Source organism: Cinclus cinclus, chromosome 13 (genome assembly GCF_963662255.1).
Source record: "Cinclus cinclus chromosome 13, bCinCin1.1, whole genome shotgun sequence".
NCBI lineage: Eukaryota > Metazoa > Chordata > Aves > Passeriformes > Cinclidae > Cinclus > Cinclus cinclus.
In genome coordinates this window covers 19,123,854-19,148,405 of record NC_085058.1, presented here as the reverse complement: position 1 = coordinate 19,148,405, position 24,552 = coordinate 19,123,854, and the positions used below count along the sequence as shown (strand labels likewise).

Here is a 24,552-nt window from a genome sequence, read left to right as displayed (position 1 = left end):
TTTAACTGTGGATGTGGTTTTATGAGTATCTTTGGAGAAGATTAAACCATTTATCTTTACATTCCTAGATGTCACTGGTCCAGGTGGTCTGGGAAACCATGCCAGCAAGCAAACAAACACTGACTACATTTATCCTTAAATGATTTAACTGGGAAAACCTGATAGGTGCCAGTGTAATTTGGTATTTGCTTGTCTGTAAATACAGAGAAACAGGGGCTTTTGCTAGAATAGCCATTCTGCTCCTTTCAAAAAATCTGGTTTGGTCTGATTACCAGTAATTTTTAAGGCCTGATCCATTGAAAGGACTTTGGACAGAATCCTTAAAGACAATTCACTTTTTGAAACTGTTCACTGTCCTGTAACCTTCTGCTGTGCTAAGAGGATTAGAAACAGACTGGTATGTACAACATGAAGAAAGAAAGATGCTCTAACTGAAAGCTCAATTCTGTCCCACAAACATGGTGCATGCACAGCAAAACACCATCTTGAAACACTGGCCTAGCAATGGTACAAATCATAAATGCAGATGTTTAGCTTTAATTTTGGGAAAGAAGTCTCTGCAGAGTGTGTCAGGGAGCACTTCTCCTATAAAGAGTCACTAGATCCTTTTGCTTTTCTTTCTGTTTCTGTGCTCCTTCTTTTTTCAGTTCTCCAAGACCTTTAATTTCTTGCAAAACTTGTGAAGCTTGCCGAAGCTGTTCTACTGCCTCATTGAGCAACGTCTCTGCCACCACTGGGGGTCCATTCCCCTCCTGAGCCTGTTCCAACCCTTCACGTAAAACCTTCTGAAGAAGCTTTTCTGCCTTTTCCCTTTCATTAGCAACTTTCTCCTCCATTTTAGCTAAGCATTGATGGGGATCCTTGGGGAAACCTTGGTCTGGAAGTGCTCTCTGTTTATTTCTGGAATCAGAGAGCAAGTCTCCCAGAGAAGAACAGCGAAGCTTGAGACCTGAAGTGTTTTCTGTAGAATCTTTCTTCTCAATAGCTGCTTTTACACTCTCATGGTCTGTTTCTGTAGCTAAGGAAGTCTCTGTCTCTTCTGCTGAAGTTTGCTGTTCCTTCTCGGCTGCGGTCCTCCCATTTCCTTCTTCTGTTTCAGCTGTCAGGGATGTGAACTCTGCTACCTCTCTGGCTGTGATCCCATTCACTGGGGGCTTGGAGCTGCCAGACTCCTGCTCCTCCCAGCCCCCAGCTTCCAGGTCACCATGGCTGGAGTTCACTGTGGTAAGCATTTTCTCTGGCAAAACCTTAGGAGGAACAGGAGGCTTTGAAACATTTGCAACAGCAATCTCATCCACGTTGTCTTTGCCATCATCTCCTGATGATTCCAAGTCTTCTGTCTTTTTAGGTTCAATGGTTGGTTGGTCCCAAGCTACTTTCAGCTTGTCTGGCACACTCTTAGGAAGTGGAATTGGAGCTTTTGATACAACCCTGTTGCTGATCTCAAAGAGGTTCTCCTTGTTCTCCTCAGTTGGTGCTTGGGATTCTTCCATGTTCTCCTCTGAATTTACAGAGTCCTCTTCCACGGCATTTACACTGTCCTTTGGTGTGATGCCTTCCTTAAGCTTCTTATCTGGAGGCAGTAGAGGAGACAGAGGGTTTTTATGTTCCTGGTCAGGAACATTGTTCTCTGCCTCCTGGTTTTCTTTCATGCCAGTGGGTTTTGTAGGTGGCATAGGGGGTTTTGGAGTTTCTTTTTGAGGTGGTTCATTGTCACTTTCACCGATAGTGGAATCAAAGGTTGGTGGTCCATTGTCTACTATATCCAGATCTAGTCGCAGGATGCCGTCTGATGTACACTTGGCAGCCTGAAAAATAAGAGAGTATCTAACTTCAATATCTAACTTCAATTTGAAGTGCAAAACCCTCACAACCAGCATGGCAAGCAAGGGGTTGCTGCTTCAAGCTGAGAGAGTTGGGGCTGTTCAGCCAGGAGAAGGCTTCAGGGAGACCTTAAAGTCCCTTCCAGTGCCTAAAGGGGGCTTCCAAGACAGCTGGAGAGGGATTTTTCACAAAGCCATGAAGTGATAGGACAAGAAGGTATGGCCTTACACTGAAAGAGGAAAAGTTTAGTTTAGATATTCAGAAGAAATTCTTCACTATGAGGGTGGTTAGGCCCTGGCACAGAGAGGCTGTGGATTCCCCATCCCTGGAGTGTTCAAGGCCAGGCTGAAAGGGACTCTGAGTAACCTGATCTAGTGAAAAGTTCTTTGCCCTTGCAGATGATTTTTAAGGTCCCTTCCAACCCAAAGCAACCCTTTATTCTAAGAAAAGTGCAGAACTTATTTTACTACTTCCTTTGAAAAGAACACCTTAAAGCCTGTTCCACAATAACCTAATTTCGTGGTTTTCCTGTGGGCACTAGTGTTAAGCTCTGCCTTTCTATTCTTTGTCCTGAGGTAGTGGGATCCCTTTACCCCCTTCATTTACAATGTGCTTCCCCAAAGGCTCACTTTTCTGTTGTTGAGTGTGGCATAAACCAAGTTGATCTTTAGATCACTTGGCCAGGGATTGCAATCCTGTTGCCTTCTGCTTGCTTCTTCCAACCTGACATCATTCTGGCCTGACCTGGGCCAAGCCTCATCTGGTTAAACATCCTTCAGACCACAGGCTGTGTGCAAATCTCACTAGTAGGAAGGTTTTCCTAAAAAGGATGACTTAGCAAAGACACTGCAGCATGTAAACTCAGTGCCCCACAGGGAGAACCACAGTGACAGTTCCTGTGTGAGGGAACCCAAAAGCACACAAAGGCAGAGCTGCAGCCAGGGCCAGGCTCCTGCAGTGCAGAGAGTTTGATTAAAGCCTCTTTTTGCCTTTCTAGCCCATCAGAGAAATGGAAGCAAGCTGCATCCTGGCAGCTTGGCCCTCACCCATCCTTACCTGGGCTGCTTTTAACACTGAAAATCCATGTTCATGCCATTTCCTTCATGAATCTGCAGCCAGCAACCATGATACACATCTTTCTGCAGGCTCTACCCCCTCATTCCTGCTGCTAAATTTGTAAGCCAGTTTCCCCTGATTTTGGCTGAGGGTGAGAAGTCTTAGAGGTATTAACCTCTGAGGTATCTCGTGAAAATAGTGATCTGAGCTGGGAAGAGAGATGTTTTTAGTGCCTAGGGAAGGGCTCCTCACCTTACTGAACCCATATTGGGCAACAGAATCCACACTTCATTGTTGCTGTGACTTTTGTCATGTTTTCTTCTGCGGTTTTCTGGAGGATGGGAATCTATGATTCATTCTCATGCATTTCTCTGGGAAAGACACTCTCCCTCCATTTCTATGCAAAGTAAAAAGTCTCAAGGTATCTCATTTTCTGCACAAGGGTCATCTGAGTGTTGTGCAGGCACATAAATCAGAGTCTTGGAAGTCTGAAGAAAGAAGGTTTGATTTAAAAACCTTCCTTGCTTGCGATTAATGCTCTGCTAAAATATCAATCTGTCTGTAGAAACTTTTTCATAAATCACAGGAATCAAACATTAGCAAGAACCTCTCCCCTGGAAATGAAATAGTGGGTTTTTTTCCTTTCTTTTTTTTTTTTTTTTTAAGTGACAGACTCAGAAAATCAGTTAAAAGTAGACAGGTTAGTCTATAAAACTGCCTGGGAGAATAATGTATTCTGTTTCAGACCTAGGGAAGGGCATGTAAGCTTGAAAGCTCATCTGCTTTCTCTGGTTAGCCTAATAAAAATATAGCTTTTCCTCGTGGACCATGCAGTTCTTCTACCTTTAGACCACTGTGGCTACAAAATTATCACATCTTTGAAAACAGATATGGGAGCTTCAGTCTCTTCTGACAGAAATGAAACTCTAATGGCTCTGACCAGATGGTGAAGCAGCTTATGAGTTATGAAAAGCTAAATACATGGTAACATGCTGCACCAGAGAGAGATCTATGGGAACCTGGAGCTTCATTAGAGAGGTGCTGGCACAGTCTTTCCTGCAGGAAGTTGCTTCCCTTGTCAACTTTCTCTGGGCTGTCCGTCCCTGGGGTTTCCCCTGGGGTTTGGAACCTGACTGGAAGGAGCAGCTCTTGTGATCCCAGCTGGTGGGGTGGCTCATGCCAACAGGGTGTACTTACCTCCTTTAGGTGACTCCTCGTGGGTGGCCGACGTCCATGGGACACCTTCACCCTGTCCCGAGTCACGTGGTCCAAGGAAAGGCTCTCATCTACTTTCACCTTTAACAGGGGGAGGAGGAGGGAAACAAAAAAGGAAGAGGGTCATTAATTTCTCAAGATATGTCTATAAAGTTGTCACTGTCACACATGAAATGGTGAATCATTTGGAGAATATTTCACCACTAGTCTTTAGCTCAGAGCTCAGTTACAGCCTGCCTGCAAAGCCCTGCATGTATGTGATGGATATTTAAGGTCTCAGAGGTTTGCAATGGCTGAACTTCTCTCCACCTAAGAGGCAGGGAAAAAACGACACAAGGAGCTTTGTCCTCACTGCACCCTGTGCTTGGACCAGCTCCTGCATGTGGCAGAACACAGCACCGAAACTGCTGTTTCCATCTTAAGGTGAAAGCTCATTAATAACCGTGACCTGACTGTGAACTGTATCAGCAGGACTTTGTTACAGCCCTTCCCTTCCACAGCTCTAATGACTGCAGGATGCTGAGGTGAAGGTGTGAGCAGTGACCTGGATTAATTGCAGCTCCAGCTGAATTAACAAATTTATTTCCTGGAATCGGATGAGAAATACACTGCCTCACACTCCTAAAGAGGGAGGTCCCAGTGCCCTGACAGGTATTTCTCTGTGCTGGCCCTATGACCATCCACCCACACTGATGTTCAAGGGCTGGAGTCTGCTCTTCATGGAGGGGTAGCACCAGTGACACTGTGTACCAGGGACACTGAAACATCTGTGTGTCCTTGGTACCACAAGTTTGTACAAAAGGAAAGCTGGTGAGGTTGAAATAGGGATTTAAAGAGAAAAATGGTTGGTATGGAAGAGTGGTTTTTTTCATCTCCTTCAGGGGAGAACAGATAATCCAAGCCAGCTGAGGGCTTGACCCATTAGCCTGTGCCTGGCCTGTGTGGAAACACTTTAAATCTGAGGTTTGATCCTTACTGGAATGAATGAGAATTAGAGGCTGGCTCCCTCTGTAAGGAGGATAACCCTACATCACAGGATAGGGAGGTGATCTGAGATCCCACCTTGCTGTGCTGCTGAAGGGTGTGCAGAATTCACCGCCCCCTGTACTCATATGCTTTTGCCCTCTGCTGAATGAAAGCAAGGCCAACCTCTCACAGTTTACACCTCTAACATATCTATACCAGTTAGCCCTTTTCTCAAAACTTACTCATTGCTTTGGTTTCCTTTGCTAAACAGTTTTGCTGATTGCTTTGTCCCTCCTTGCCCTGGTCATTTTTTCTTGTTTCATTCCCATGGTGATGGTTTTGTTCACTTCCTTTCAGTTACTGAAAGAACTGCAGAAGAGATGCTGCTCCTTTGGTTTAGCTTGGAGCTGATTTACAAACTAAGAGGGAGCAGGGCAAGGTTAAACAGGCTCTAGGTTGTGCAACTTTCATCCTGCCCTCTGTGCAGCAGGATGGGAGGAGAATTTGAAAGTGCAGGTGTGCTGGGGCCAGTTGAGAGGCAGGCAGGTTTGGCCTGGAATAACTTTCCACCAGACTTCTCTCCAGACTGCAGGCAGAATAGCTGGTGGACTGAGTCACTTCAAACTTTTATAGTTCTGAAGACTGGGCTATGTCCTAACCAAGTTCTTCCACTTCCAGGCTGCTTTGTGCTGAGAATCATGGCAGTGTGGGCAAGATGAGTCCCTCCAGGCTGCATCCCAGCTCTACACAGCTCAGCATTGCAGCTGGTTCTCTACACCAGCCGCTTTCATTGGGAGAGGGGGACTCCCAGAAATCCTCTGATCGCAAGCTCTGAAGGGAAGGAACCTGCCCTACCTAGCACACCACCTTTCTCTTTCCTTGGACAATGGCTGACATGCAGGAAGGATGGGGAGGACAGGGGTTCAGGCAAGTTCTGCTTTTAGCTTAATGAGTGATGGATGACAATACACAGAAACATAGGAGTTTGAAAACTGTTTCACTTACCTCATCAAATACTTTGTTTTTGCCTCTATTGATCCCTTCATTAAGAGCTTTTATCCACGATTCCTTTTCTTCCAAAGTTGGAGCTTGAAATTTGATATCATGAACCTGCAAGAGCAGAGAGAGAATTTTTGCCTGAGCATTCCTTGTCAGGACCAGAGGTACCTCTGAATCACTTCAGTATCTATATAACATCCGGTCCTAGCCTGTGTTTAAACTACAGATTCCTTTGTGCTTTGGCATAGCTCCCATGAACAGGATTTTGTTATGCTGGACAGCTTTTTGTTGTAGTTTTACTAAAGTAGTAAAAAAGTAAGTTTCTTCCTTCTGCAAAACACTTGAAATAGCTCTTGGAGCATCAGTGAATAGAGCAAATGGTCACAATGCATAGAGTCAGATTGAAAGTCCAAGTCACACTGGCTGGTTTAGATGGAGTAAAATACTTTATCTCTCACTTCCCCCAGAATACAAGGAACGGGAAGACTGCATGCAGTGGGCTCTGCCTGCTTCCCTGTTGCTGTGGCTCTGCAGAACAGAACTGATACAGGAATGTGGGATACTGACATTGCTGCTCTAACCCTGACTCAGCTGGGCATAGACATGATGAGGCATAAGAGCAATGTAAGTGCAAAAATTCACCATATCCTTTTCTATTTGCAAATGAAATCCAGCAGTGAACACTGCAGACGGGTACTCTCTGGGGTCTGAAGAGCTGCCCCAAAAAGAAGGAAGAGCTGGCCATATAAGAGGGAACTGGTAAGAAGTATGGGTCACAAATAAGGAGGGAGGATGGGTAATTGTATGGCCTGTCCTCCAGCCAGCCAGCTCTTCCCTTCTTCCAGGACAGCCCCATGGCTTTGCTCAGTGTTTCAAATCTCTTCTTTCCCACAGCAGGGACAATAAGCAGGGTGTTACTTTCTTCACTGCTGTTTTCTCTGAGCACCTCACCAGTACTATGTAGCTTTGCCCCAGAGTACACTTCAGGTGAGAGAAATATCATCTTCACTTTACAGGTGACTCCATGGCAGACCAGATGGGATCCAATCAGCTCCATGTGGTGCCCTAATCCACACTGCACAGGCACACAGGAATAATCCTGTGCTAAAGGACATCAGCAACATTGCAAAATGAAGCACTTATAAGTTAAACACTCCCAGTGTTTCTGGGCTGTAGGGATGTCAGCCTGCTGTGTGCCATCCCTAGCACCATCCCTAGCAACAGGGTGGCACTTCTTACTGAGTTATTCCATCATGTGTTTTATTCTCCTGGGTCAATATGTCTTATTGATTTCACTCTGCTCCAGCCCTGCCCTAAAAACAGAATTACTGATTCCCCTGACAGTCTTTTTTATTTCCTGCTTATCACTACAGTATCTGGGGGGGCTTCACAAATTCTTTTTCAGAGCAACTGAAATTATCCACCTCTTACAGGTGGAGAAGTGGGCTACAGAGAAGCTTGTTCAAAAGACAGCCTCATGGGGGGTTTGCCTGCAGTAGTTTTTTTTTGGGGTAGTTAACATCCATTGCCTTCAAGAGCAGTTGTAACCTCAGCATTTTTGTAAATGAGGCCCCACATTCCAAAATCACAGCAGTGTCTATATAAAACAGGGACTACATTAAATGAGAGGGACAAAGCTAATGGTCACTGACAATCGAGTGCTCTTAGCAGCTCCCTGTTCATGCATGGCACAACAAAGCAGTAACTGTTCTGGATCTCAGCAACTTCTGAAGGGACCATCAGAAATTCTGCAGAACTAAAGCCTGATCTCCTACACCCACTCTTGCTGTTAGAAACCAAGTGTTCTTCTCTTCTGTATTTTTCTCATCTCAGTGCCATGGATTTACATCACAACTGCCAAGTGCCAGACACTCACAACCAGCATGGCAAGCAGGGAGTTAAGGAGTAATTTGGGGAAAGATTCTTTATTCGATCAGTTTGCATGTAAGGTGACGGGACCACATGCCTTCCTGAGAGCTCAGAGGGGAGCTAAGGGCCTGACCCACAGCCCTTTGGAAAAAGAGCCCTTTGTCTGGGATGCAGAAGGGCCACTCTAACCAGGGAATGTAAGGGAAGGCAAGGCTCCAAAATAGAGCAACAGCCAGATTTTGTTTTAGTCCGAGCTGGCCTGGTTTTGTTTGTGCTTAAAAACTTTTTTTGTTTGGAAACTATTTTGCCCCAAAGCTTTGTGATTATAAAAGCTTATGAGAAAGCTCTACTTGTGAGCAGCTGAGCTGCTGCACTGCCTGGCAAAGACCTGGCAGCCTGCACCAGGGTTTAGAAATCTCCGTACATGATGTTCAGGAGAAGGATTCCTGCCTCACTTCAAGCTTCCTCTTCCAATGCCACTTTCTGCGCCTCATTCCAAATAAAGCCTCCCAGACTGTGACTAAGCAGCGGTGTGAGCAACTCTGTGGCAGAGCAGAACTAACCTCAGGGGGGTGGTTCCTCCTTAATGAGAAGCTGAGATGTCCCTCTGGCATGCAACCCTTTGCCATCAAATGCAGATCCAGTGGATGGGTGAGAGAAAGGGACTCATGGTGACAGCAGAAGGGACCTGGGTGAGGGAGGAAGAGCAGCACAGAGGGACCCACGGGGCAGTGTGGGCAGTGCCAGCCTCATGTTGCAGCCCTGCTCCCTCTTTGCACAGTTCCCTGGGGCTGTGACACAGGGGGGCAGGCTCTTCCCAGTGCCCAGGTACCTTAGAAACCTTTTCTCTATTTTTTATAACACACCCGCAGACATCAAGGCAGAGTCAGGCTGCTGGGGCTCCGAGGCTTGTGCTTAGGCTGCTGGCCAGTCACAGCCTCTTTGTTACCTTGCAGTGCCTGGTCTGTCTCTATCCATCTGTGGCTCCTGTCCTCGGCCAAGGCACTGAGGAGAGGAATCACCCGTCACCCAAAGCTCTATGTAAAGCATGAAGCTGCAGAGGAGAGGCAGGAAGAAGCTGGTCTCAGTTCTGCCTCTCACTGGGACTCCTGCACAGTAGTTTGAGACTCCCAGGCTCTCAACAAACAATGAACAAATTAATTTCTCTTGTCTGTATCTTTACTCATTTGAATATTTACAGATACTGGCAGATGCCTCTAAAGATGGATATTTCCTACAAAACATTAGCAAGGGTCTGCTCTCCAGCAGGAATTTAAGGCAGAGTCAGTGACACCAATATGAGATGGCAGCAGGCAGGGTAACACATTTGCACTCCTTCTTTCTAAGCCAGATGAGACTGAGTCATACAATAAACAACAGGCTGGTGTGCCAGGAAAAGCTGTCATGGCCAAACCTAGTGACCATTGTGAGCCATGAATGCAGGCTACACAATTTATTGACAGTTACTCAGAGCACAGCACAGGCGGTCAGCTCCTGCTGAATCACTGCCGAGATGTCAGGCAACAAGAGCTCCCACACGGATCACTATCCGTGACGGCAGCGGGCCCTGGCTTCCCCACTGCTCCTTGTCCTCCCTGAGACATCAGTTTTCTCCAGCACTGACAGTCTGATGGCAATGCTCAGCCTGCCTTCCAGGAAAGAGAAGTGTTCCTGGGGTCAGTCTGTTGTACCTGTGCTAAGTGATTTAACAGACAAGCTCTGGAGAGCTGTGTAGCTGCAGTTTAAGACTGTTACCAATACTTCTTTGCTGAGCAATTCTGCAGATCTGCTGCAGAGGTAGGTGGCACAACCTGTGCTTCAGCGGTCCTTATCTGTTTCAGTGCAAAGCATGGTTCGGTTGGGCTAAACTGGAACTGTGAATTGCCTGAGAACTGCTGGGGGGGATGTGTTCCCTTCTGCTGACTTTTGGTACAGGGTGGTCACCTCCAGCAGAAGCTGGAGCAGAGCTGGCTCAGTAACATCTTGAACTATCAAGAGTGCAGCAGAAGTGCTGCACTTAAACTATCTGCATCTGCTGTATCTTAAACTATCATGAGTGCATCTGCCAGATGGGAGGTAATTTCTTGCCTTCTTCTACATGATTTTGTCAGGTTATATCATGAAGGGAAAAGGAGGGGACTCCCTACCTATGACGGGAGGTTGGATCTAGGTGATCTTCAAGGTCCCTTTCAACCCAAACCATTACATGTTTCTATGAGATTACTGTCAGAGGATTCTGGTGGTTTTCTGTAGCTGAACCAAGAGCTACATCATCCCTCGGAATAATGCAGCATCTCTGCCAGACTAGCAGACCCCAGAAGCAGACTCCCCCAAGCCTCACTGCATTCTACTGCAGCTTCCAGGCTGGGCCCCTGGTGAAGGCAGTTCCAGGTACCTCAAAAATTGATGGAGGGAAAAATAAGCAATGGAAGTTTCCATCCCTGACTACAGGTGGGACGATTCCATGGGGAGCTGCAGGACTTGCTGCTGGACTCTTTCCTTACTACCACCCTCTTCCCAATATTAATACTTCCCTGCAGCTGAAGCTTTTCAGATCCACTGAACACCAGACTTGTGCTAATCTCTGTTATTTTCAGAGTTTACACCAAGCACCATTTACACTGCTTTTTTGCATTGTGAGTAGTACATTTTAAAGCCTCCAGGCCAAGCTGCTGCCCTTTCTTAGAAGCCCAGCTCTCTGCATCCAGAAGTTTTCATTTAATTGCTGTGGACAGAATGAAGCATTTGAGATTTCTAAGCAGAGCAAGGCTTTTGCACATTGCCAGCTTCCTTCATTGAAGAACTGAAGCTCAGGGGGCAGTGCTTTCTTTCTACCAGTGCAGGCGTGTGACATGCTCATATTGTCACAGCTGAACAAAAATGTCATCCTTGTGAACAGGCCAAGCAGAATCTGGGTTATATTCATCAACGAACAGTGTTTAGCAGGACATCTTATTTATTCAGGTGCAACTTCAGCTGCAGAGTAGTTTTAACTGACTGATTCATCTCTGCTCAAAAATATCCCATCCAAGATTTAAACTGGGAATCCCCTACAACTAACTGGGTTCCCTGTGTTCAAAATGCGTGCACTGAAACAGAAATGGCCTTTCCTAGCTTGTTCCTAAGTCACTCAAACTCATTCCTCAGCATGATGCTCAGGAGAGGGTGAAAAAAACACAAACCCTAGCAAGATGTGGCAGGGCTTGGCAAGCTGGCTCACAGGGTGATTTTAAACTGTGGATGGCAGCAAGCCTCCCAAATGGAAAATGTTTAACTGATATATATCGCCACAGCTGCAATTTCAAAACAGAAGAAGGACAGTTGTGTACGTTGGCCTCCTAATTGAAGCCTGTGCTAACATCTGCCAAAGTATGTTGTGTGTCAACACCCTCACCAGATCCCCAGCCAAAAGAAGGGTGGGAGGGGAGCCACAAACAAGGAACTTTTCATTTATAAAAGCCCTTCCTTTCACCAAAAGAGCCTTATAAAAAGTAGCCTCTATCTAGGTCTCCATTGAATCAGTGTCATGAAAAACAGGGTAGCTGTAAACTTGCCAGCATGCCAAAAGGATGAAGTTACCCTTTTGGGCACAGTTTGGGCATATTTTTCTCACAGCAAGAAATGAAAGGTTTAGGAACAGGTCTCACGCCCTGTACTGGTTCATGGAGCAGTGCAGAGACATATGCAGTTATTACACAATTCTCTCTCAGTAATGTACTTGCAGATAATACCTGTTCCTACTGTGCTGCCCATCTCTGAGCACACAGGTATTATTGGGTATTATTTGCCTCCCTGGGAATAGGTGTACACTTAAAATCACAGAATCCTGGAATCATCTGGGTTGGAAGTGACCTCAAAAAACATCTAGTTTCAGCCTACCTCCCATGTGCAGGGACACCTTCCACTGTCCCAGGCTGCTCCAAGCCCTGTCCAACCTGGCCTTGGACACTTCCAAGGATCCAGGGGCAGCCACAGCTTCTCTGGGCAACCTGTGCCAGGGCCTCACCATCCTTGCAGGGAAGAATTCCTTCCTAAACTGTCCTGGGCTGCAGCACTCTTGCTGGAGCTCACTAGCCCAGGGTTTTGGGGCAGGAAAGTCCTTGTTTTGTTGTTTTGAATGAAGTTTAGCACAATGGTGCTCTGAACTCAGCTGGGGTCTTATATGAATTAACACTAAGTGACTGGAGTGAAAGAATAAGCAACAGTGACAACAAGGACTAAACAATCTCCATTTATTTAAACAAAATGGAGATGGGGGAATGCAGCAAGTTGGTATTTTTGCCTGTTCATCTTCTTATGGAAATGAATGTGTTTTGTCCCTCACAACTTTTCAGATTTGCATGGGGAGATTTAGTAAGAACTCTGACAACAAAAAAATCATATTGAAATTAGAAGGTAAAGTGTGATACCCCAAAGCAACAATGAAGAAATCTAGCCCATAAAGATGCTGAAATGGATAACATGCAAGTAGGAGCTAAGGAGAACATCCAAAGATGTGTAGTGATGATGAATATAGTTAGAAATTAAAGCAGGATGTCCTTGTATACACCCAGTGCTCAGATGGATGTATACTCTCTTTGCAATGCCAGCCTGGATTTTAGCTTCTGGATCTAACCAGATGCTGTGCAGGAAGCTACAGATGTATGGTTTCATGAATTCTGCAAAATAAATCTTTTCTCCTAGGAACTGTTTGGCTGCAAGCAACTTTGCACTGGAGCTTCTCAGATCAATGGCTCTAACTCCAGGAACTGTCTCAGTACATGGATTGGAATTATTGATTTCACTGGAACTTGGGCAAAGCTGCAGCATCTACAGGTGATCAGAGGATATGGAGGAACCATAGGGAATGATAATTCTCCAATTCTTAAGGAGTAGTGGAAGAAAGAAAATGCTAAGGCAGGAAAAAAAAAATCAAGATGAAAAAGTTGAGCTACAGGAAGACCCTTTCCCCATGACAAGAAAGAAATCTACATGACAGTGGCTTTCCTTCTTACACACTGTAGACCCTTCAGAGCTACAGGTGATTTTTCCCAGCTGCCAAGGAGCTCAGTCTCATAGTTTTTCATCTGCTCTGGGCACAGCTGGCTGGAAGTTAACTTTAGTAACTTTGGAGTTAGCAGACTGGAGGGTGATGAGAAAGGCAATCCTACCTTCTTACCCGGGGAGCGGATTAAAATGAAACGATTTTTCCTTTTTAGCAGTGCACGCAGCTCCTGGCACTTGTCATAACTCTCCAGTTCCACCGTTTCTATGCACTTCTGTTCATCCTGCAGAGAGAGAATGAAACGTTATTATGAATAGGAGGCACTGAAATCAATCATAGACCATCAAATTCTGCATTTCTTCCCTTTGCAATTGTCTAAAAGCTCTTCTGCCTTAAAAATAACCTGTATGCAGCCAGAAAGCCCCATAAATCAGGCTGGCATCTCATCAAGAAAGCACCCTGGTCTTTAAGCTACAGGCCTAGTGGTCCACAGTGGCTGAGCAAATAACAGGTTGGGGACAGTAACACCAGCTTCTGCTATTGCAGTTGGCCCCATCCAGGGATCTGCAGCCAGAAGCGACACTACCTCCATCCCACAATGAAAGGAGGAGATGTGATTCTGCTTTTTCACAGGGAAGATGACACAAGCATCATGATGGTCCAAGCAGCCCCCTCAGGAAGCCTGAGTCAGAGCAGGAATAAGAGGGGAGCCCTGCTGCCACACTGAGCTGAGGCAGACTGGTCCTCACATCACAAAGGTTAGCAGGAGTCATGTGTGATGGACACAGTCCTCTTGCAGCCACGCTCTGAGCTGTCAAAATGCTTAGGATTGGAAATACAGGCCAGTACAGCCAGCAAAACTGTCTGGGCCAGCATCTCAGTGGGAAATATTTATCTCTGGAGTATCTCCACTGATGACTGCGGGCCGCGATCTTGGCTCATTTCTCCCAGTAACATAACTAAAATTCCACACGTGGTGCGTGGCTCAGTTCAGCTGCAGAGCACCATCCCTAATAGGAATCGCAGTGTAACGCTGGGGAGATAATATTCTTCATGTCTCAGTAGCCCAGCAGAGACCAAAGCTCCTTTTTGCTAAGCACAAATGAGCAGTGAGAATCTCAGAGCAGTTCTTGCCAGTGAAGTGCTACAGTCAGCATGGCTCATGAACCCCTCCAGTACCATCCTGAATTAAAATCACTGGCCATAACCACCCCCAGTTCAGGCTCTGCTCCCAAGGCAGCTCCTTGTGCCCGTATGAGTTTGTATTTAGCAATTCCTGCAGTAGAGAAGGGGGTGTGGGATGAGGAAACATGTCATAGCCAGGAAGCTGCTGCGTGGCTGGAGGCAGGGAATGGAGAGTTCAGAGGGAAGTGGGCTGCGGGGAATTTCCTCCCTTTACCATTTGACATTTAAGTCGCTGTGCAGAACTCAGTCTGCGTTTCAGTTTTTTAACCCTCCTATCTGGGGATGGGGGCCTAGCAGAGCTGATGCCAGTACACAGAACAAATCCTGAGCCACCAATGGACGTCTGGATCTAATTTAGGTTTATTATTTTAATGACATTACTGTTTATTTCATTTAACACTGAGTAGGTGAATGTGAACTGGGAAAACGCATACTAGGAGAAGATTAATCCTGTCCAAACCTAAAACCCAGCCGATAAAATCCTGCTGACGCTACCGGGCCCTTTGAAGGCTCCTGCTGCAATCCTGGTATCGCAATGTCACTGCAAAAGGACAGGGATGGAAATAATAACCCCTCCGCAGCCAACAAATGACAGAGAAGGGTGAGGTCAGGAATACATGCCTCGGGGATGGGTGATCTCATCCTGGCCTTCGGAGGACGACCGCCCACGTTACAGCCCTGCTGCACGGGCCAGTGCAGCTCCCAGCTCCTTCTCTGGGCTCAGGATGCAGAGAGCTCAGTAGCACTCTAAGCACAGACCAGCCTCAAGCCTCCTGCCCACCCTCCCTGCTCCCAGGAGCAGCTCTGTCCCCAGCAGAGCCCCTGTCACCCTCCTCATCCATGCCATCTGTCCTGCCTCTTGGACAGGAACTCTTCCTCTGATCCCGAGCAAGCCGTGCTCCACTTCCTAAGAGCTGTGGAACACCAAGCTGGGGAACAAGGGGACTTGGCAGGGTGGAGAGATGTGGTTTTGCTGTGAGATTGCCTCTTGCCTTCCAGCCGCCTGCCTTCTCCCTGGGAAGGCTTTGGGGACTGTGACCTGGCCAGAGAACAAGGGCAGAGAGGATGGGGACATGCAGAACACTGTCTCCCAGAGACACCTTGGCTGTTCAAGTTATGGCTCCTTCATCTCAGGGACCTGAACTTCACAAGTGAGTTTTCTTCAGGGAAAGCAGGGAAGAAAGCAGCCAGAGAAATATAAAAACTCCAAATATGAGGGAAAGGAAAAGCATCTGAGTTCAGGGAGCACCAGAATAGGGCTTTTGTCTATGTTTTACCCTTGGCAAGCAGCCATCCCCTCTCTATGAGCCTACCTGGGTCACAAAGAGATCCTTTATGTCTGTCCTGCACCACTAAGATAAAGAACGAAAGACCTGACCCTGATGCAGGTCCCCAGGTCCCTTCAGCCTCCTGGGACCTGGAGGACACTGAGCACCGGGCAAAGACAAGGTCACTTCCAGAGTCTTGCCATGACACATGTTCTGGACAAGCTCAATCCTGGTACAGTACCCTTACATTCATGATTTAATGCAGAAAAACTATTCCATTAACTCTTCATGGGTGTTAATGTGACAAACATATCTGTGTCTGTTGGCTTGGCCCATAAGAAGAAAGTTACTGAACACCTAGACATATTAATGCATGTGCTTAAGCAAAGAATCACACTTGGCAGACAACTTCCTTAATGAAAAGTTTATTAAAAGGTCAGGGGAAAAGATTCCCTGAGATTTTTATTTATATGAAGATGTAATTCCCAGCAAGAAACTTCTCACTGACACTCACTCAGGGGCTGAGACCCTCCATTCAGCGTAAAATGTCTAGACCTGAAATAATAATTTATTTCTCTATTTGAGGCTCTCAAAGTGTTTTAACAAATCAGTTTTGGGTGTACCTTGCTATCACTTTACTAGGGGCAAAATGCAGATGTTAAGTGTCCAACTGTTGAACCCCAAGTGGATCCTCTGATCCCTAGAATCTAGCAGGATTTTTCCCTATCAAATAATATACTTGAAAAGAAACCCTAAAACAACATGAAAACAACTCTAAGCACTAGCTGCACTGTCTAGGGGCTAAAAAAATCCAAACTCAAGACTGATGCTTTCTAATCCATGAAGTGATTATATTGATCTGTCTAGTCACTCTATATAGGATTGCCTGGTCTTCAGATGCTCTCTGTAGGTTTTTTTATTCTCGCAAGAATATGCAGAGACAAGAAACCCCGGTAGAAAAGAACCTGCTTGGTTCTGTGCAGACCTACACAGCAGTTATCTTTTGAGATCCAAGCGTCCTGTATTTGCATCAGTGCCTCCTTTCCTGACATTTGGGTATGGAAAATACAAACATCGTGCTTAACTGCCCCTTCATTTAGGTGAGGGTACAGATGCAGGGTGCTGTAGATGGAGGCACAGCAGAGAACATGAAATCCATCTCCCTTCATTCCCCATCAGCTGAAAGAAACCTGTAGCCATGCGGGGTGACTTTCACCCCATCTGCTCCAGGTAACACAATAGGCATTTGCCACTTGCCTTCAGGAGGTGGCTCTGCTTTAAACCAAACCCAGCCAGATGCAACTTGGGGAACATGTTCCCAGGGTGGTCAGGAGCACGTTCCTGGAGATGGCTACTGATGATATACAGTATTGTGTGCTGCTCAGACTGTACTTTCAGTAGCACTGTACAATGTTCTTGTCTGTATCTCGTGTTGGCTGTCCCCTCTGCTCTTGTTTTACACCTAAACCTCAGCTACAAGTGCAGCCAGGCTCATGCAGCTGCATCAACAAGGTGGCCTGCATAGGAAACAACTGATAAAGGCAACATTAGCACCCTTCATTTGTGAGGGCTGAACACGGGAGGGACTGAGAAAAGCACACTGAGTCCAAGGCACTACTCAGTTCCTGGAAATCTGAAGAGCTCAGACCACTGAAATGCCCAGCCTCCAAACCTGCCTTCCCAAATGGAAACTGACCCCCCATTTAACCCATCTAAGTCTAATTTAGGATACATATAGGATACATATGCCTTTTATTCCTGTTGCCTGAGGTTTTATCTCCTTTCTTTTTCAGTAAGCACTGAACAATCCCATTTGTAAATGTTTTGGCCTGAGGATGGTCTGGAATGCTGTGTCCTTCTCCAGGGTCACATAGAGCAGATATGTGGAGAAGGTCCAGTGGGAAAAATGGCACCTTGAACTCCATAAATGCAAACCACCATAGCACACTGCACCACAGACTCTGCTTAGACATCAGCCCTTCCCATCTCAAAAACTTAGTTCCCCATTCGTAAGACAGAGACAGCCACACTGCCCTGACTCACATTAAAGGAAGATAAATGTAGTAATAAACATGAACTGCCTCAATTCTGTTGCAACAAGACCCCTCCTGAGTGCAGAAAATTGCCATTTCCTTTGGTTTCCCTGTAGTAAGTCTGCACAATCACATGCTATCCTATTGTGCTACCAGATAATTTTGCAGCAATTTCCTCTCCTAAGACATTTGACTTCACTGTAAGCCAGTTTAATAGCCTATAGATATTAACATGATCCCTTATTTACAATAATGGGACCTTGCAGCTACTGTAGCTTACAGATGCAATTTATTACAGGATGTTACCACAATCCGCAGGCTACCAGAAAACATTATGCTGGTTGTTACAAATGCCATTTTCCTTGTTGAGATAATAAAATAAACCTTTAAATGATTGGGATTTTTCCTTCTTCTGAACGTCTGTGAAAATTAATCTTACTTTAAAAGCCTTCTTTTCCCTTGTGGTAATGAGAGCCTCCATGTATCTTGTCTTTAAAGGCATGCCCTTTGAAAGAAAAACTACTTCATGTTTACAGATTTTGAATCTTTGAGTTTCTGAAACTTCAGCTGGAGTCAACAGGTGTCCAGGGCACTGGGAAATGATCTACAGAGAGTCAACAGTTTGCAGGACCAGGCTGCATCCCTCTGGGTAAGAGAACCCCCCTTGCTTTTCCTGCCTTCTGAACTGCTCATCACCTGACATTGACTTCTGTCATTATTCTTGCACTCTTCATGACATTTCACAGCTAAGTACAAATGACAACAGAAAGCTTTGGGATTTGGGAAGAGCAGGAGTGCTCAGCACAAGTGAAGAGGTAGTACCCTTTAAACTAAATTGTTAATAACAAATCATCTTTTTTAGGCAAGAGTATGATTTTTAAAAAAGAGAACTGAACTCACTGTCAGTCCTGTTGTTCCTGAAACCACCGCAGCAATGCAGCTGCTGAAACATTTCCCCATTCTTCTTCCCTTGACACACTGCACATGAAGCTTTACATGATTTTGCTTTTATATCATCCTGATGCCCACACATGACCCAGATCCTCTTGGACCAGACACCTCACAAGCATGTGGTCCTTGTGCAGACCACAGTCCCCCACCTTGCTGCACACACGAGCCACTGTGATTTCTAACTTCTGGGGCAAACTCTGCTCTTGCAGAAGCTGCTTGCAGCCCAGGAAAGAGGTTTTGACTCAGGACAAAGCCACCTCTCCATCCTGGCAGGACCAGCCCTGCACTTTTCATTCTTCTCCCCTGAAAATGCGGGACAGATTTGGCTTGGCTCTTATTCCTCATTTGTCTGGAAACAGCTCTAAGTGCGGCCATGAACTTAAGGCATGCAGTTTATCTAGGGAAGTCCAGGACAAGGCTCCCAGGGGTCCTTCGCTCAGAACTGGCTCAAGTAAAGGGAAAAGATGAGCCAAATCCAGACTGTCCGTGCTTAAGGAGGACAGCAAGCACTCACAATCTCATTCTGCATCCTTCAGTGGCTAAAAAGAAACCCTGAAGAGTCTGGCTGGCAACAATTTGAGCTGCTTGAGGGGTGCCAAACAGCTGCAGGGTTGCCTGCCATCCCCTCAAGTGGCAGGTGGGAAGTCAGCCTGCTACAATCACTTTTATCCTTCAAAAGCCAAAACCTCATTGCACATATCCTGCTTCCGCCCAAAGCTTTACTCCGTTCACCTTCTCACAGGATGTCCTGCCCCCCATTTTTTTATTTTGGCAACAGCTCTGTCAAAATATTCAATGGCTAAAATATTTATAATATATATTTAAAATGCATCTGCTGTCTCTTTTACAGACCTTACCCTTCCTGGAGGTATCTGGAGATTCCTTTCCTTTCAAAAGGAATGGTCTGGAGGGAAGAGTAAAAAAGCACAAGGACATGCATGTGTCCCCAGGAGCCTGCTCCTGCCCCTCATTCGAGGCCATGAGCTGTGACCATACCTCATCCTCGTAGACCACGAGCTGTGTTTTCCGTAGCTGGATGTAACGATCCTTCCACAGTCCCAGGAGCCCCCCGCTGCTTTTTTTAATCCAGCCATACTTCTCTGCAGTTGGAGCAAACTTTGGTTTCTCTGAGACCCCTTCCTTTGTATCCTGCATGGACAGAAGGCATAAGGAGTTTCCATCATCAGAAAAACAGCCCAGAGAAGATTTTGGCACCCACCAAGTGTGGTCCCTCCCCACCACATCACAACGAGAGACAGGCACCTTCCAGAGGAAAACTCAACCAGCTCCCACAGGACTGGGTAGTGGGCACAGACCCCAGCCATCCCTGGAGACACTGTTGGGATGGCAAAAAGTCTACATTGCTCCTCTGCTCCCTCCCCCAGAAGCTCTGCTTCCCTCTTTGGGGAGGTGCTCCTTGCTCACTTGTGCACCAAGTGCACCTTGAAAAAGAGCAGCCTCCTCTCCTCTTTGCTCCTCCAGCTTTCTGTTGAACCCCAGCACGACAGATTCTGCTGGTATCAGTAGCAACACTCATATTTTTGTCCAAGGCCACTTCTGCAAACTTCTGTTCTAGGCATCTATGCTTGATCATCATCCCCAAACCAACACTTGTGGGCAAATCCATGCCATGAGGGACAGGACTTCACCACATCCACACTAAAATGTTCCCAGCAGGTTAAAGATAAAAGCTTTCCTCCTCTCCAGTGTACCGGAAGAGCCTTTGCAAAGGCAGGATCCCTGTACATCTCCCTGGGAGCAGCCTGCTGCTCCCCACACCCCATGGACCCCTCAATAAGCCTATTTCCCTGGAGCAAGACAAGGGGAATCCCTCACTGAGCCAAATCTCCTTACACAATCACCTCACCAACCTTGTGATTTGTTAGGAGAGGCCAATCCCAAATCCTCCCACCTCCTCCCAGGGACCCCACTGTCCCCCAGACCTGGTTTTCTCCATGTCCCCATATGTAATAGCAGCAATCAGAGAGCAGACACACAAAAAGAGGATGTGTCACAAGACAGGCCCCAACATTCCAAAATGGCCCTCACTGCACAAACTGGACCAGCTGGAGCTCAGACATCTTGTTTCATAACATGAGAAAATCCCAAGCGCATGGAACAGAGTCAGAGCTGGACACTCCCACAGCCAGAACAGAGCAAGTGTGTATGGACGAGCTTCAAAAATTTGGAGGAGAGCCTTGTTAACGAATCTGTTTTCATGCACCGAACTCCCACTGAACACACCCTTGGACAGCAGCTTTCATCAGGGTAAGCTCTTATTCCAAAGCAGGAGCTTGCACCCACAAAAAAAAAAAAAGAAAAACAGCTTAAACATCCAGTGTACCCACATTACCCACATTTAATCTGACCTCCACTAAGATCTGGAAGGGTCTGGGCTTTGCCAGTAGGCTCAGGTGCAGACTGGGGAAAAGAAACTCAAATAAACGTGTGTTTCACCTAAAAGAAAATTGTGCTGAAACCTGTAACAACCTTGGTGCCTTTTGCAGAAGTTATTTCAGTTGTACTGAGCTGCATCTGAAATGGCCACAATACAGGATGACTGAGCATCAAAAAGTTTTCCGGGAAATGGAGGGACTACATAGGGTGGGTTTTTTTTAAACTTGACTTTTTAGGTTGCCAGGAAGTTGTATTCAGTTAAGATCTGTGACTTCAGCTAACATCAATTCCTGCACAAATACAGACCTGCTGGTTTCCTGATTGAGAACCCTTTTGATGTCATTTTTAGATCATTGGGCATGGACTTTAACATCCTTCATAGCACATGTATATGGATGTAGCTGTATGAAGAGTTTATACAAGTGAGTCCAGACCAACAACCGCTAAAATGTTTTTAAGGCTTTTTTATTGGTTGGCAGGTGAATTTTTGCTGGGTTTTTTTTTCCCCCACCTGGCAGAAAGGCTGAAGTCATATGGTAAATATGTCTATCTATGCTCTGCCCTGCAGAGTGAAAACTACTCTGGTTTTAATATAAAAGTACTCCCTGTGAAGACACAGCACCTAACATCTACCTCTGAAAAACAACCTCCCCCAGCAGAGCTGGGGCTCATGTTGGCACCTCTGCATAAGGCACAGCAACAGCAGAGCTGGTTTGGGGTCTAGCTCTCCAGTCTTACAGGGACGGCACCTCCCCTTCTCGGCATTGAAGGATTGCCTTGGAGCTCCCCAGATCACTCAGGAGCCCTAGCTGGAATCCCTACCTGAAAGGAGCCATGCATGGGAGAACCCTCCATACCAGGCAGGAGTTCCTGCTGTGCCAGCATCTGGGAGCATCCACACAGAGGATCCATGACTCCAAGCCCCACCTGAGCAGTCCAGGAGAGGGAAGGTGAGGGAAGGTGCAATGAGATGGAGAGTGCTGGTCTCAGCAGGTGACAACAGCCACAAGCAGAGGGCTCTGCCCCTTGCACTGCACAGGAGTCACCTGAACCTGAGCTGCCTTCTCCAGTCCCAACTACAAGACAGATGTGAGGGGTGAGATCCAGCACTCATAGGGATGCTGAGTATCCCCCTCACATGTGCCCAGCACATCCCACACAGGGATGGAGGGGAGACAGCTGCTGTAATCCCTCACCTGCAGCTTAAAGACATAAAAAAACAGATTATTCAACTGGGAATTTTGTTCCTGCAAAAGCAAGAAGAGTCTCAGATATGGTTCCTGTCATTTCTGCGGATTATTTTTATGCCAGCCCTACTCCAAATTGGTAAGGGGAGGTTGGCCAAGGAAGGGCACTGGCAGCAGGGCATTGTGTCCATCCTGTGTTCCCTGCCTGCAATTCCACAATTAAAATGGGAGCATGACACAAAGACATGAGCTGTTGTTGTCAATATATGAGCATTCTACAAGAAATATTAAGATACCCTTCTTGGGGTGTTCTTGGGCTGGATTAATTCCTGTGGTAATTCCATGAGAAGAAGCCCCCTGACATCAGCCAAGTGAGCCAGTGTAAATGAAGGAAGAACCAAGTTATCCCAATGGGGGCTCATGCCAAAGACATTGCTCCCAAAACCAATCCACAGGAGCCACTTTTGCATTTTATATCATGGTGGCATTAGAAGTAAAACACAAGTTCCACTCCTTCAGCTTGGTTTAGCCTCACATTCTGCAGCTCAGCAGAGAACCCAAATCAGACAAGATGACTTTTTATTTAACAACTAGGCAGTTTTTTCTCCCCTCCCCTGCCCTGCATTTTATGGGCCCACAAACCCACATAGTCTTCATGTCTTCCAACAAAACAAACCCCCAGGAGTTGAATCACGGTGGTGCTTTTAAAGTTACACAGAGCACAAAAGTGCCTTAGCCAGTTATATCAACTTCATTTCAATCAAGCATCTCACTTACCACACACTCCATTCTACCAAGGTGCTGATGAACAACTCCCAGGAGACAACCTACATCCCCACATATCCACTCTTTTTCTCCTTTTCCATGTTATCTCCGAAAACCTAGCACTTCCACTTCTCCCCAGCCTGCTGGAGCAGAATAGTTTTGTTTCACTGGAAACAAACTGCTCAGATCCACGTGCAACTTGGGGAACTACCTCTGACACCCCTTCTACAAGCAATCCCTGGAGGATTCATGTATCACTCAAGAAGAGAAGCCCGTGGGATAGTCAGTCATTGCTGGGGTAGGTGCAAAGCCCCTTTGGCCGGCGGCCGCCAGCTGGAAGCAGTTTCTCTGCTGTGGATTAATTTCATGGATGCCAGCGGATAATAACAACTCTCAGTCACTACCAACTTGGGCTGCTTTGCCGTCTCCCTGCTGTTTTAAAAGAGCTTTCATTCTTGCCACAGAATGTTGGGAGCTGAAATAAGGGGGTGTGAGGGGGGATAGACAAGCCACAGCTACAGGGATCACATGTACCAGACAGACCCTGAAGTCCTCCGGCAGTCCATCCTACCGGGAGCTTTCTTTGTGCATGAGCAGCAAAACCTCATCCAAGGAGAGGAAGTAGGAATAATTGCGTGGCCAGACGAGGGGAGAAAGCGACCTGTTTAAGTTGCTAACAAATTTGTGGCATCTTAATCAATCCTCACAGGGATAGATTACTGGGGTTTTTGATCTCATGTACATGAAAACCGTGTGGAGAAGAAGCACCACTGTCCTTCTTCGAGTTTAGCCCGTCCCAAACAGAAGGGAGGAGCAGAACAGTAGTGGGGAAGGCTGGAGGTGCGTAGACATGTCCAAGCTGGTGATGTGACCCAGGCCCGGCTCCAGCAGGGCAGGACAACACCCCAGCGGGAGTCACTCGGGGTGGCCCGAGCGGAACCAGCCCGGCTCTGTCAGAGCCCGGCAGCCCCTTCAAGCCGGGTCCGACATCCCGAGGGCTGCGGGGATGCTCTGCCGAGACTCTGCCCGCGACGCTCCGGGGTCTGCTGGGGATGGGGAACCCCTCGCCCCGCGGTCTCCTTCGCTGTCCCGCAGGCGCAGCGGGGCCGGGATGTCCCAGCGCCGGCGAACACCCGAAAACACCGCGAAGTGCCCGGTGCGTTCTCCCTTGGCCCGGCAGGCGTTTCTCCCGCCCGGCCCGGGGGTCCCCCCTCCCTATCCCGGGGTCACCCCCGCTGCCCGCCCCGCTCCCGGCCGGACTCACTTGCTCCATGGCTCCTCGCCGCCCGCTCAGGGGCTCGGCCGCCGCCCCTCTGCCCCGCTGGGCTCCGGGCGGACGGACATGCCGGGCGGGCCGGGCGGTGCCGGCCGGGGCCCCGCCGCTCTCCCTCCGCAACAACTTCTCGGGGAGCCGGAGCCGCGGCAGCAGCGGCAGCAGCGGCAGCACCGGCAGCACCGCCGGGTTTCCGGCGGCTCCGGCGCTGCCAGCGAGGAGGCGGGGATGCCCCCGCCGCCGGCCCCGGCCCCGCCGCCGCCTGGCCCGGCCCCCCCGCCTGGCCCGGCCCCGGCTCCCCCCCCGCTGCCGACGTGGGGCTGGGAGCCCCCGGGACGGGCGGGGACCGAGCCCAGAAGAGGGGGATGAACGGGGTCCCTGCGGTCAGACGGCGGCTACGGGGTGGGACATGGACCCTGGGGTGGGCCACGATAACCCGGGATGAGAGGGATAGCCGGAGCCGGACATGGAGCTTGGGGTGGGAGAGGTCCCCCAGGCTCGGATAGGGTCATCAGGCATGGAGCAAAACCGCCGTGGTGGGACGATGTCTGTGAAATCGGAAGATCCCTGTCGGAGGATT

General features: G+C 47.6%; 1 protein-coding gene across 1 annotated transcript; it reads right to left on the bottom strand.

Moving 5' to 3' along the window:
- Window positions 1-380: 380 nt before the first annotated feature.
- On the bottom strand, window positions 381-24,057 carry PLEKHO2 (pleckstrin homology domain containing O2). The gene is made up of 6 exons (XM_062501490.1): window positions 23,964-24,057; window positions 19,347-19,499; window positions 13,080-13,196; window positions 6,067-6,171; window positions 4,078-4,176; window positions 381-1,808 (listed from the first exon to the last, which is right to left on the bottom strand). Exons 1-6 carry the CDS (start codon window positions 23,970-23,972, stop codon window positions 570-572), a joined length of 1,722 nt encoding a protein of 573 aa, XP_062357474.1. The 5' UTR covers window positions 23,973-24,057; the 3' UTR covers window positions 381-569.
- Between the last annotated feature and the right edge of the window lie 495 nt (window positions 24,058-24,552).

Coding starts and splice junctions, on each gene's coding strand:
- PLEKHO2 (XM_062501490.1), bottom strand. Junction 4,177..6,066: donor AAAACAAAGTATTTGATGAG/GTAAGTGAAACA, acceptor CCCCTGTTAAAG/GTGAAAGTAGATGAGAGCCT. Junction 1,809..4,077: donor CGAGGAGTCACCTAAAGGAG/GTAAGTACACCC, acceptor CTTATTTTTCAG/GCTGCCAAGTGTACATCAGA.